The sequence below is a fragment of the Ursus maritimus genome, unplaced genomic scaffold (genome assembly GCF_017311325.1).
Source record: "Ursus maritimus isolate PB19 unplaced genomic scaffold, ASM1731132v1 scaffold_20, whole genome shotgun sequence".
NCBI classification, from domain to species: domain Eukaryota; kingdom Metazoa; phylum Chordata; class Mammalia; order Carnivora; family Ursidae; genus Ursus; species Ursus maritimus.
In genome coordinates, this window is record NW_024424453.1 from 12,844,576 (window position 1) to 12,858,709 (window position 14,134).

Sequence of the window (14,134 nt, forward strand, 5' to 3'; positions counted from 1 at the left end):
ACATAATCAGAAATCTTCTAGACCAGATAGCACAACAACCGCGTGTATTAGCTTTTACCCTTGTACCTCTTAAGAAAGCTGTTGTACAAAGCTGGCAATTACAAGAAAGATGAGATATCAATAATTTTTTTAATTTAAATTCAATTAATTAATATATAATGTATTATTGGTTTCAGAGGTAGAGGTCTTATATAATATTCAGTGCTCATTACATTATGTGCCCTCCTTAATGTCCCAGTTACCTCCTGATTTAAAAAAACAAACAACATGATGGCTATGAAGACTTAGAAAGGTCACAGGTGATAAACATCAACCCCAAACATAACCCTTTGATTCTCACTAGTTTGTTTCCTATTCTGAGGCTTATATATTTTTATGGACCACTCCTCAGATTTTTACTATAGATTTTCACTTAGCTAATTCATGTACTGATTTTCTATTCTATATCCAATTTTAAGTCCATAATAGGAAAATGCTCCATGGAATCCATCCTCGAAATGGTTATGGATCACCGGAACTCCAGCATTCTGAAGTCGGGTGACATACATAATTCCATCATCTCTTAAGACATCATATTGACAGGTGATGACATAGGTCAAGGGTAAACCTCGCAAATTGTTGTCATCAGCCAACAAGGGGGCTGCCCTCACATCTAGAAACCCTGGATATTTTTTAGCCAGCTCAGAACTACCATAAGTTGGACTGTTATAAACGTGCCCTTTCTTAAACTTCTCAGGGAGCAAAGAACTCCAATTAACAAATTTGAACAGATGGCTTGATTCCACTGGTACATGTTGATTGAAGAGCATAGCTTTTTCAAGTGATCTGTCCGTGGTAAAGTATTCACATCCTGACCGTCATTGATCTGCACAGAATTGGAAAATGTGAACATTCCCTATATGATGGTAAATCCATATCAAGAGTCTGAAGGGCAGGATAAATTAAAGACGGGGTCTTGAGTTTGATCTTGACATCTGGGTCATCTACGAGCTGAAAATAATTTAAATTAATTGCTCAAATAGTAATTTCCATTTAAAAGATATTTTTATTTAAAAACAATATGTTGATATTAGATAAATCCAGAATCTCAAAAAGATAATCAGAAACAACAAAAAATATACCTCAAAGAACTTTCTAATTTTCTATATTATATTGAATATTAGATGTGTCTATACTTAAATCTTATGAATACAAACTGATTTGTACTACTTTTCTCATGGATGGAGAAAGAGACCATCAAATCTGTGATTAAAAACCAAAATATCTACCCTAACAACTAGGAATGGCAATCAGAGGAAACACTTTTTTTTTAGTAAAAAATTTATGTACATATATAATTATATCAACAGGCATTAACATTTAAAGGAAAGATCACGTAACCAGGAATTCTAATTTGGCTCTGGTACTAAACAGACAAATCCTAGGCAAAAGTCTAATTCATTTTAACATTTATGTTTTTTTAAATATTGAAATTACATTAGTGCATTAACACAAATTTATCTATAAGTTAATATGCATATATTTGGGGTATACTAGAAGTTTTTTTATTAATAGAATATGTGACCAAAAATATTTGGAGACCAGTAATATTGAGCATTACAGTTTAGCAGAGGTTTTTATGTACATTTACTTGGTCTTGCAACATTGAAATGGTCCATTGTGTCTCATAGGTTAATTAACTTCTCTTTTTTTTTCTTTTAACTTTTTTTACTTAAATTCAATTAATTAAAATATAACATATTATTTGTTTCGGGGTACAGGTCTGTGATTCATCAGTCTTATATAATACCCAGTGCTCATTAACAGTGCTAAATAACTTCTCAAAGTGTGGTCTTTGGGCCACTAGCATATGCATCAACTGAGGATTTATTGGAAATTCAAATTCTTGGGTCCTCATCCAGACTTACTAAGTCAGATAGGGAGGAACCAGCCATTTGTGTTTTAACAGGTTTCTCAGATTATTCTCATGCATGCAAAAACTTAAGATCCCGTGGTACAGGTCACAAATTGTAGGAAAGCCATTGTACTCTGATGCTTCTCAGAGTAAAGCATAATGTCTAAATTGAAGTCTGTTTCTAAAAACTTAATGTAGAATTGAAGGAAGAGAGCACTCTGACATTTTTTCCGTTAGTATACAGGTGACATTTTACACACACACACACACGTGCACACACACACACTAACAAAAGCAAATAGCAGCACTGTTTATTTCATTGCAATTAAAGAACAGTTAGTAATTAGATCTAGTTAGTAAAATAAAATATTTATAAGTCCATTACCAGATTGTTTTATGTAAAAATAATTGTTTTATGTTGGAAAAATGTACTGAATTTAAATAATCATTTCAGTGTTTTGTCTCATGTCAGATTACCGTATTCCATTTAGCTCAATATCTAGTATGAAGAACACTGTTTACATTAGTAGAAGTGTGGTAATAATTAAATAAGTAGCTAACAGGTGGCTGATTTTAGATTGAGTTAAGAAGAAATACAAAAATATTTTATATTTCGCCAATAAATTGAACTTGACAGGTAGCTAAAATCTTTGAACATATAGATTTTTTAAAAACTGTCTTTGTAGCTAAATGTAATACACATAAAATCAAGTATAGAACTTCATAAAACAGAAATGTAAAATATAACTATGTTTAAGGGTTGGCAGTTTCCCATATACCCTGAATTGACCACACACTCTTCTTCCTCCCCAGTAGGACTGCACACCCATCTTCCTCCTCATCCTTCATTCTATGGAATTCAATAGTGTGTATTTCTTTAAAATTATACTATTTAATTAATGTGGTTTATCTGGTTAAGTACATTCCATCTATTCCAAGGGAACCAATAATTGTTATTGTTAATTTTACTAAATGCTTTTTCTGCATCTAGTAAGATGAAATATCTATTAGTGTGGTGAAATTCACTTATTTTCATAAAATATGCTTTTCCTTGCATTATTACTAACTTGGTCATGGTGTATGTATATATATATATATATATACTTACATGTATATATATGTGTGTGTGTATATATGTATATGTGGCATATATACATTTTTTTCTAATATTTTATTCATGATAGTAGTATCTTAGTGTTCTGAGTGTGATTGGCCCATTGTTTTCCTTCCTGAAACTGTTCTTGTTAAGTTGGTCATAAAGATCATACTTCTCTGAAAATAATTAGAGTGTACAAATTTTTCCTGTTCTCTGGAATATTTTGTATTTATTTTGAGTGATTTTTCCTTGATGTTTGATGTAAATTGCCAGCAAGGTTTCTTACTAGGACTGTTTTTTATTATTGATTTAATTTGTTTAATTATTATAAAGTGGCTCAGATTTTCATTTCTTGTGCCTGTTTTGCAAGTTATATTTTTCTTGGAATTTGTCTATTGAATTTAAAAATTATTAAATGTTTTTTTTAACTTCAAAGTTTTTCAAAATATGTTTTTCAATGACTACAATGTTCATTCTTAACTCATCAAAGGCTAATTCTTTTTCATGTTGACGGGCCTGCAGTATTGTCCCTTTTTCAATCCTGATGTTAATTATTTATGCCTGACTTTGTTCTTCTGCATTTGTTTTTCCAGAGATTTAAAATTTTTATTAGTGCTTTTGAAGAATTAACTTTTTACTTTTTGTTCATATTTACTGTGAGCCTGGTTTTGAATATCATAATTTCTGTTCTTGCCATTACTATTATCTTCCTTCTATTTTTTTTTCTTGAGTTAGATGCTTATTTCAGCTTTCTTCCTTTCCAACCCATGCTTTTGAGGAAATATAATTTCCTAAAAATATTGTTCCAAGTGTGGGGAACATATACAAGATGTATATTCTATTAAATAATGGGTCACTATTAGGTACTCAATGTATTTTTTAATTTTCCATACAAAGAAGGGTATTTTCTTACTTGCCTTTTCCCTATTGATTTCCCAATCATTGCATTGTGGTTAAGAGTCTAAATGTGTGTTTAAATTCTGTGATTTTTTTTTTTTTTGAGATTTGCTTTATGGACCAGTACTTCATCAATTTTTTAAATGATCACATGTATTTGCTTGTTCCCTTGTTTTTTATAGGTCCATTGAGTAAAATGTATCGATCATTATTCCAGTTCTCTATACCCTTATTATTATTATTGCCTGCTTTCCTGAATTACTGGAAGAAATATTGTTAAATATCTCATTATGGTTTTGAACATGCGTGTTTTCCCCTGTAGTTCTGTTAATATTTTCTTCATACGTTAAGGCCATGTTATTAAATCCATACAGATTTAGAGTTGTCACATTTTTCTGGTGGTTTAACCTTTTCTGTAATGATGTGATCTTTTTAACCTACTGGCAATTCTTTTAGATGTTATTTAAGAATATACATTTTCCATCCATTTACTTTCACATTTTCTCCTTACTTGTGTTTCTAATCTGATAATCTTGGTCCTACAACCAGATTATTTAGACCACTAATATTTACTCTAATTACTAAAATAATTGATTTTGATCTACCTTATTTTGTGAATCCTCCTTCTGTCCCGTTTTGTCTATTTTTGACTTCTTTCAGATTGGTTTACTTTTTAATTATTGTGTTTTTTCCTGTCATAATTTATAAATTATACCCTAATTTTATTCTTTAAGTGATTACCCTAAGAATTATCCTGTGTATTTGTAAGGTCTCAAAAACAAATGAAATTATCAAAGGCCAATTCTGTCTTTATTTCTTCTTAGATAATAAAAAGAGCTTATAAGACTTAAAATCTGCCCTCCTCTCTGCTCTTGGACTTACGGTTTGTTTTTCTTATACTTTAATTCTACATATCTTAGTATTTTAAAGTATCCAAGTTTAAGATTTACCCATATCTTACCACATTCTTGCTGTTTGCTACTTCCTGTATCATAAACTTTTATCTGCATTTTAATTCTGTCTGAAACATTTATTTAAACTACATTTTAGTGTATTCCATTAATAGCAGTTTTCTTAGTTTTGGTTTATCTTAATATGCCTTTATTTCTCCTTTATTTGTAAATAATTTTTTGTGCATCGTAGGATTTGGTAGTAAAAAATGTTGCACTTTGATAATATTCCACTGACTTAGAAATTACTTTCTTGCTATTGAGAAATAAGCTGTCAGTAAGACTTGCACTTCTGTAAAGGTACTCTTTTTTTCTCCAAGATATCCTCTATTTCATTTTTTTTCAGATTAAAAAAAAATTTTTTTTTAAGTAATCTCTATACCCAATGTACTCACAACCCCAAGATCAAGAGTTGCATGTCTCCATATCCTCTCATTGACAAGGCAGGAAACAACAAATGTTGGAGAGGATGTGGAGAAAGGGGATCCCTCTTACACTGTTGGTGGGAATGCGAGTTGGTACAGCCACTTTGGAAAGCAGGACGGAGGTTCATTAAAAAATTAAAAATAGAGCTACCCTATGACTTAGCAATTGCACTACTGGGTATTTACCCCAAAGATACAGACGTAGTGAAGAGAATGGCCTTATGCACCCCAATGTTCATTGTCCACAATAGCTAAATTCCACAATAGCTAAATTGTGGAAGGAGCCGAGATGCCCTTCAACAGGTGACTGGATTAAGAAGATGTGGTCCATATAGACAATGGAATATTACTCAGCCATCAGAAAGAACGATTTCACAACATTGGCAGCAACATGGATGGGACTGGAGGAGATAATGCTAACTGAAATAAGTCAAGCAGAGAAAGACAGTTATCATATGGTTTCACTCATTTATGGAACATAAGAAATAGGAAGATCGGTAGGAGAAGAAAGGGAAGAATGAAGGGGGGGTAAACAGAAAGGAGAATGAACCATGAGAGACTATGGACTCTGGGAAACAAACTGAGGGCTTCAGAGGTGGGGGAATGGGATAGACCGGTGATGGGTATTAAGGAGGGCACATATTGCATGGTGCACTGGGTGTTATACACAAGTAATGAATCATGGAACTTTACATCAAAAACTAGGGATGTACTGTATGGTGACTAATGTAATATAATAAACAATTATTATTAAAAAAAAGAGTTGCCTGCCTTACCAACTGGTCAGCCAGGCATCCCTCTATTTCTTTTTGTTTTCTTTTGTACTGTAGGTTGTCTGCACTTTTATCGTGCTACGCCTAAATGTAGATTTCTCTCTAGCTATTTATTTTTAACCTTTTTAAAAAGTATGTTTAAGGTTCCTAGAGCTTCTTTTATCTGTATCTTGATATCTATCATCAGCTCTGCAAAATGCTCTACTATTATATTTTCAAGTATTCCTTTCTCCCGTTCTTCCCCCTCTGCTTCTGGCATAACATCTAAAAGTCTATTGGATTTTCTTCTCTTCTCTTCTGTATTTTCTATCTTTTTGGGGTTTCCATGCTTCATTTTGCATGGTCATCCATGAGTCATATGAACCATCTTTCAGCTCATAAATGATCTCTTCAGCTATGTAAAATCACTTAAGCAATTCATAAAGCTTTTATTTTGATAATTTTATTTTTTAACTTTGGAATTTTTGCTTTTCAAAATGATTTTTCTGCTGAAATTTGCAAACATGGTTGTGAAATAATTGAAGACACTGGATAATTATTTTGTATCCTGTGGCTGATAACTGCAGTATCTGAATTTTGCAGGGTCCTTCTGTTGTCTGTTCACTCTGCTTGCTTTCCTTCATGGTATCTTGTTTACTTGTTTGCCTGGATATATTTCATTCTGTGCTGGATACTGATTTCAAAAAATATTTGCAGGAATAATTTGAAGTCTATAATGACACCTTATTTCTCCATGGAGGATTTTTGTACATGAAATGTCAAGTATACTTGAATATCAACTTTCACACCAATTTAATTTAAGTTCAAGGACTGAGGTTGCCCCATACCACCCAGGTGACGTGAAGCAAGGCTCCAAATGCACATGAAGCTTGTTTTACACTGTGTTCACCCTGACAGTGAGACCATATCTCTTCAGGGCCTCACTTAAAGTTAGAAGTACTTCGTAATTGTCCCCATTTTGGGAGGGCCCTGAAACTTGACTTCAACTCTCCAAGCTCATCTTGGTTGAACAGTTTTCTTTTGATTGGCATATACCATTACAGTAGAGAGGACATCGAGTGCTAGGCTTATCTTTGTGTGTGGTTTTATTGTATCCTTCAAATTTTTTTGGCCTAGAAACTTCTCATATCTTATTAGCAGTTTAATGCTCCCCAAAATAGTATAAGGTATTTTAACCGGATTTTTTATAATTATGGATCAGAATTCATTGGTTCACCTCTATAGAAGCCTGAACTCCATAAGAGGAAGGGCTCATAATATAACACAGTAAAGGGAACTTGATGATTGAAAAGATTAAGTAGCTTGTCCACGGTCACAGAGCTGGACGTTTCTTTAGCTCCAAAATTCCATGTCTCCTGATGTGCCCTTTGTGCTGCATCAAGAGGCCTCTCAGAGTGACAATGAGTAGACTGTATAAGTCAATTTCTGGGAAATAGCAGGTATCTGTTCTGCAGTATATTTATAACAAATCACAAAATTTATATCTTTCCTTTGGCTACAAATCATGAGACAGTTATTCTGAAGTTACCAATAGCCAAAATTGATATACTTTAAAATATGTGTAAAAATGAACAATACAATAAACAAAATCAACAGCCAGGTTTGCTTGATTGCATAATAAATTTATGTGCAATATTTATGATTAGAGTTTGTTACCGAATTGCGGACATTCATTTGTAAATCTACAAGCAATTCTTTTTTCATAGAGGAACACTGCTTCTAAGCCATCAGTGCCTGGTTTATTTCTTAGGTCAGATAACCAGCATCAAAAACACTTTTACTCATTATTAGACTAATTATGATTAGGTATCACTTTAAATTGATAGCTAATAGATGTCCAGTTTTAGCTAAATGTCATAGAAATATGTGTGATGGTTGATTATGAAAATTATAATCCTTTCTGCAAGTAAACAGTATCCATAAACCTGCTAATATTTTTTGTCTATAGACAAATTAAGAATTCTGAGAACAATAGTTTTCATGCAAGTTTTAGTGTACCACATGAAGGATACTGGAATAATCTGATTCTGTAGCTATGGTTACTGGTATCATTGATGGATTTCACAAATACCAGACTTAATAAAACAAAATAGTGTGGCACTTAGCTGACCATATTAATTATGTTTAAACCAATGATCTGGAAAGAGTATTTTGTCATTTTATTATTTTTTTAAATCTGGCAGAAGGTAGGGGCACCTGGGTGGCAGAATCAGCTAAACATCTGACTCTTCGTTTTGGCTCAGGGTTGTGATCTCAGGGTTGTGATCTCAGGATCATGAGATCAAGTCCCACATCAGGCTTTGCCCTCAACACAGAGTCTGCTTAAGACTCTCTCTCTCTCCCCCTCTGCCCCTACCCCCCCACATGCTCCTTTTCTCTCTCTCTCTCTCTAAAATAAATAAATAAATAAATCTTAAAAAAAATATCTGGCAGAAGGTAGGAATAGAAGCACTCAGGATATAAATGTTCTCTAATATTCATCTCTATGTATCTCTAATTTCTAACATATAACATAATGTAATTGCTTTGATATGTTAATGTTTGAAATAAATATTTAAGTGTAAAATATTTTTTTAAAAGAAGCAAATCTAAGCAACGTACCTGTTGAGTCACTGCTGCCACTAAATTCTCTCCAGCACTGTCTCCAGAAATACCAGTCCTTTCAGGATCCACACCATATTTGTCAAGAACATTTTGGTGCAAGAACCACTTTAATGCATTATATACGTCTTCAAAGTGATTTGGGAAGTGATATTTGGGTGCTATTCTGTAGCTGTGAGCAGAATAACAACATTCTTTAAGTCGATTATTTTTCATTAAAAAATGTGCATCTGTGTGGAGCAGGAAGCATACTCTAACCCTAAAATCAAAAGTAAAAAAATTTTCTTTAGCAAGCCTGGTATTTGGGGTCTTTATGAATCCAAACTTCATTCTTATGATAGTGCTTGATATGAAAGCTTTTACAAATTTTTACATTTTTTCACAAGTAAAGGCTTGAATGGAAAACTTGGATTAGACTTAAGGAAAAAACAAGTGATCGTTTCCCTTAAATAAACTTTTACCAGAATGTTATTTTCTTTGTAATCATTATGCTTTATTACTAACCAATAAATAGCAAACAAAGCTTAGGAATTATACTATTCCAGCTTAATCTAATAATCAAGTTGGCATGCAGTCACTGTTACGGGTTTTTTTTTTCATAGTTTCTTCATTTTTCTATTTATTCCCATTGGGTTTGCTTTCTATTATTATTGATCTAGAATGTTTTTTGTTAGATCTGTGCCTGTATTCCTCTATGTTATTTGGTGACTAATTGCATTTAATGAAGGATTGTACCATGAAATACATTATACTAACTGCTTTAAATGTATTTTATTACCTAATCTTTAAAATAACTCTATGATATAGAAAATGTTATATGACCTCCAGTTTACATCTGAGAAAACTGAGCTAAAATGATATTTAGCTGCCACAAAGTCATCCAATTAATTCTAGAACCAGGCTTGAACCTGATTCTCTGACTCCAAAACCTTCATCTTAACTCACTTTGCTAATTAACAGTAGGCTAGGGGTGTCTCAGTCAGTGGCTCAGTCAGTGAAGCCTCTGACTCTTGATATCAGGGTCGTGAGTTTAAGCCCTATGTGGAGTTTCCTTAATAAAAAAAGAAAAGAAAAGAAAAAAGAAAAGAAAAGAAAGAAAAGAAAAGGAAAGAAAAGGAAAGAAAAGGAAAGAAAAGGAAAGAAAAGGAAAGAAAAGAAAAGAAAAGAAAAGAAAAGAAAAGAAAAGAAAAGAAAAGAAAAGGATTAGGCTAGAAATCTAGCAGAGGTCATTCCTCTTTTTGATCCCTGCTTGACCTAACTATACAGCTCTTTTCTCTCTGACTTTTCTGGTCATGTCAAGATCACTTTCTCTATTCTCACCCTCTCAATTTCATTTGAAACACTCCCAGCATAACCAAGGAACAACCAAGATAGCTGAGAGCATCTTACTGTATAAGGCATCTGTCCAAAACTCAGACAAATCAACAGGGCTCTTACTTGGCTGAAATGACAACAGCATCAAGTCTATCAGCTGTCCGTCTTGACAGGAAGTCATAACTGAACAAAGCTGAAATAAAAGAATATAAAATCAGAAACTGACAAGTGAATTGATGAGTGCTTCCATCAGCAGAAAGCTTATCCGTATACCTTGTTCCTTACTGAAATGTTCTGGGAAAATTTTTTCTAAGATTACCTCATAGCTATAGAGCATGAATTCTGCTCAGTGATCCTTTTACATACGTATCGTCAGTTTCTTATTCTTGCCCACGTTTTCACACTGGATTATTTTAAACCAAATTCATTCTCTTCGACATTAGCCTCTTCTCCCTTCATTCAGCAGGCATTAGGTGTTGAAAGAATAAACACATACATATTAACTCCCTGACTTTCAGTAAGTCACAATCTACTAGGGACAGGGGCAGGGAGGGGCGGGCATATAAGCGGAAAGCTGCAGTGCAACAGGTGAGTTGTTTTAATAGGGGGGTACAGAAAGGTTGTATGGAAATAGTACTCGACTTTATCAAAACTGCCAGAGAAAGATAAGGAAAAGAGGAAGTAGGGAAAGCTAAAACCTGATTTATGTATTCACATTTCCTAGGCAGACAAATATGTTTTCTGGGGGCTTTTCTTTGGACATGTGTGTGGAGTGGGGATGAGTCACACATGTCTGCTTTTGGGCTTGGGTAAGTGCTCCCTTTTGCAGATGAGAAAATTGTAAGAAGGTGAAGTAGAATTTGTCAGTAATGAAAGGAGGGAGAAATCATAAAGTGTTACGGGGAAGTATCGGAATACGTAGTTGTCACAAACGTTAAGTCATGTGGGCCATGAAAAGAAGAGTAGACATTATCTTGAAATGATTCCAAAGTCAGGCTCTGAATATTCCTAAACTATCAAATACACGCTAAGTTTTAAGGTTTTATTTAACATTTACTATAAAAAGTCATTCTTATATTTTGGATTAGAACATACATTTATGTCTTTTTAATATAAAAATAAAACGCATCAGGAAGATACCATTTTGTTTCAGGGCTTATTCTTTCTTAGTTCCTGTATCTTGGTAAACATACTCCCATCCTTTAATAATACTTTGATGAAAGGATTTTTAAAGAAGTGCTTTGGGTAGCAGGGACTCATGGAAATGAACTGAGGCATAGCATAGTCAGACTTTGCCTTAGAAATCTCACTTCCTCTCCAGCTAATGACTTTACTGCCTGTATTTATAGAAGATGATAGACAAATTCACACCCCTTACTGCTCTGATTTACGTTTCCAATCTACATCAATACCCATCAACACCTCTTTTACTCCTGTCCCAAAGTGTGTTTCTCCTCCTATGTGTTGCCAATACTTCTCTGCACTAAATCCAATGTCTTCTTCTATCCCCTTGATCAGGCAAACCTCATTCCATCTTCCAGCCATCCCCCATTTCTCCAGCATGTTTCTATTAACTGCCATCTTTACCCTCAGTTTATAAACATGTTTATAGATCTCTCATATGTAAATATAAAATGTATATAATATAAAATATGTATTTATACACAGACAAAATACAAAATTTTACATTATATGCAGTAACATTATATAATTTAAAATATATGTCATATATTTATATAAACATTAAAATGTATAAAATAAACTGAAATATATATATATATTTTTAAATATAAAATAGAGATAAAATGCCCTTACTCAACCCTAGGCTTCTTTTCCATCTAGCACCTTTCTCATTTCTTTCTTATCTAAGCTGAATGAAAGACTAGAGTCATCATATCCATTTACTCATTTCTCATCCACTATTCCATGTACTTCATTTTGGTTTTCATTACAACATTCCATCATTTCTGCAATTAACAAGTTAAATAATAAATGTCTAAGCTCATGAAACACTTTTTCTTCTGACCTGAGATTTGCTACAGCAAATCATTATTCCCTTTCAGAAAGGGATCTGAAATAATTCCTTTAAACTAACATAGCTCCAAAGAAATGAATTTCAGACAGCTGAAGTGTGATATTTTCTGGGATGTTTAACATCCCTTCTTGATATGTTGAAGTCAATATCTTAATAAAATATACGCTCTATGATAAATTAAGATTTTCAACAAAGGGCACATACCAGCACTCCCCAAACGCCAACCACCACCGTGAACATAAAATAAGCCCCTTCTTAGTCTCTCTGGTTTTCGTTTTGGCACATATATACGGACAGGAATATTATTGAAAGTTGTCTCCATCACAGTGACATTTTCATCAGACGTGGGTGGGACTTCTTGAAGGCTCACAAAGAACGTTGCCATGTTCAGGAAGTGGTTGATTCCCAATAGTTCAGCACACAGAATCTAAAAGAAGAGGGGGGGATACACCAGGTTACAAATAACAAGTATCAATGCTGTTTATGAGCATTGAAGTATGCCGTATGCTCCCAATGGTCCTGTGTCAGGTTGTCACAGGTGAATCTGAATAACACAGAAATACTAGAGATTCAGACTTTTTACCACAATTGTTGCCTCAGATAAAAAAGGTAAAGAAATTACTGAGGTATTACAACTTGGCAGCTTCCTACCTTGAGTACAAAGACAAAAAGGTGAGTTCCCTACTCTAAATAAGGTCAGAGTCAAGTGGAAGAAACGCATATACACGCAGTTTTAAAGCAACATGACTGCATTATACATGTCATTGCATAGACATGTATAATGAACTTGGGCAAAGGGCAATAGGAAGATAAACTGTTGCCTGAACATGAGACCTGCAGAGAAGTTTTCAATAGTAGGTGAACTCTTTTATGAGTGCTGGACTCTGATATGCAAGAGTTTGGCCAAACAAATGACGAAATCTCCCTCTAGGCCACAGTTAAAGACACAGGGACACTCCTACTGCAATTGAAGAAATGCAAGTAGCTTTAGTAAAGCTATGAAGTCTGGTCCACACAAGGATGCATAGAAGAAAAGGGACCTCAAGAGGTGAGTGTGAGTCAAACCATGAAGGATTTACAAAGTTTGAATTCCAAGAATCAAAAAGATTCGTGCTCCAATCTTAAATTGGAAACATGTGGTGATCAATTAAATAGTTGGGTCAACCTCTTTCCCATTATACTCAGGTAAAACAGGTACAAACGGAATAAGCAAAATTATCTGTTTTCAATACTGAATCATCCCCACCTGGTTCTTGAAAGGCAAGTCAGGGAAATAACATTTCTCAGAACTCCGCGCCTGATTAAATTATGCCACAAAGAGGCACTCCTGCAAGAATGAGAGGGCAGAAATAAAGAAAAAGCCATTATTTTCTCTGAGCCCCCATGGTATTAATATGGACATTGACAAACATGTGACTTTCCATCCCTCTAGTTGTTGCTCTGAGAATTACCAGTTCGGTGCTACAAGCAGCTGGAATTGCCGATGGCTTTCCTTCTCCCCCACACTCTAAAGGTTGTATATCTCAAACCCCATATTCTCAATCTATTTCTATTGAGATATATATAATTGTATCTATATTCTAATAAAACAATGATTAATAGAGAATATAGTCTATAAGGAGTTCTCAGAAAGGAGAACATTTAAGACATGTGCTGGAATTAGATAACTGACCTGGTTAGCTTTAAAGATACTAAGTGGTCTCATTGCTAGTGCAAAATGGAACCTGTTAATACATAAAACGTAGTAGCAAAGTAGTTATTAAATGAATACCTGTAATAGTCCTTATTAAAGGAGAGTTTTGAGAGACCAAGTAGCCATTGCAATAAAATATTACGGTGAAAATAATGAGTTCAAGCACTGACTTAAACTTGAAAGATTACATCCAATATTACTATTTCCTTAAGTGTTTGGCTTTCTTCCCTTATAATATCTGGGAAATTCAGCAACTCATTTTCCTTAAATGCTTCTACTGTTGAACCTGGTTTCTGTTGCTTCTGATAGGGAAGGCCTGGTAGGATTTGGGGGGTTGGGGTGATGTTTCTAACTCTAGTACTCAGAATATCACTCACATATGAAAGTTCGACCAAGCTTTAACTTTCAACTAAAATATCTGGCAGGACAGTGACTTCACCTTGCTTTGCAATTCTA

General features: G+C 33.9%; 1 protein-coding gene across 1 annotated transcript; it reads right to left on the reverse strand.

Annotated features, from left to right (window-relative positions):
* Positions 1–202: 202 nt before the first annotated feature.
* On the reverse strand, positions 203–13,461 carry AADAC (arylacetamide deacetylase). Its single transcript, XM_040636670.1, is given in 6 exon segments — positions 203–846; positions 848–990; positions 8,637–8,808; positions 10,074–10,143; positions 12,190–12,412; positions 13,232–13,461. Coding segments are annotated over 5 exon segments (996 nt in total). The 5' UTR covers positions 12,371–12,412; positions 13,232–13,461; the 3' UTR covers positions 203–416.
* Positions 13,462–14,134: the final 673 nt, after the last annotated feature.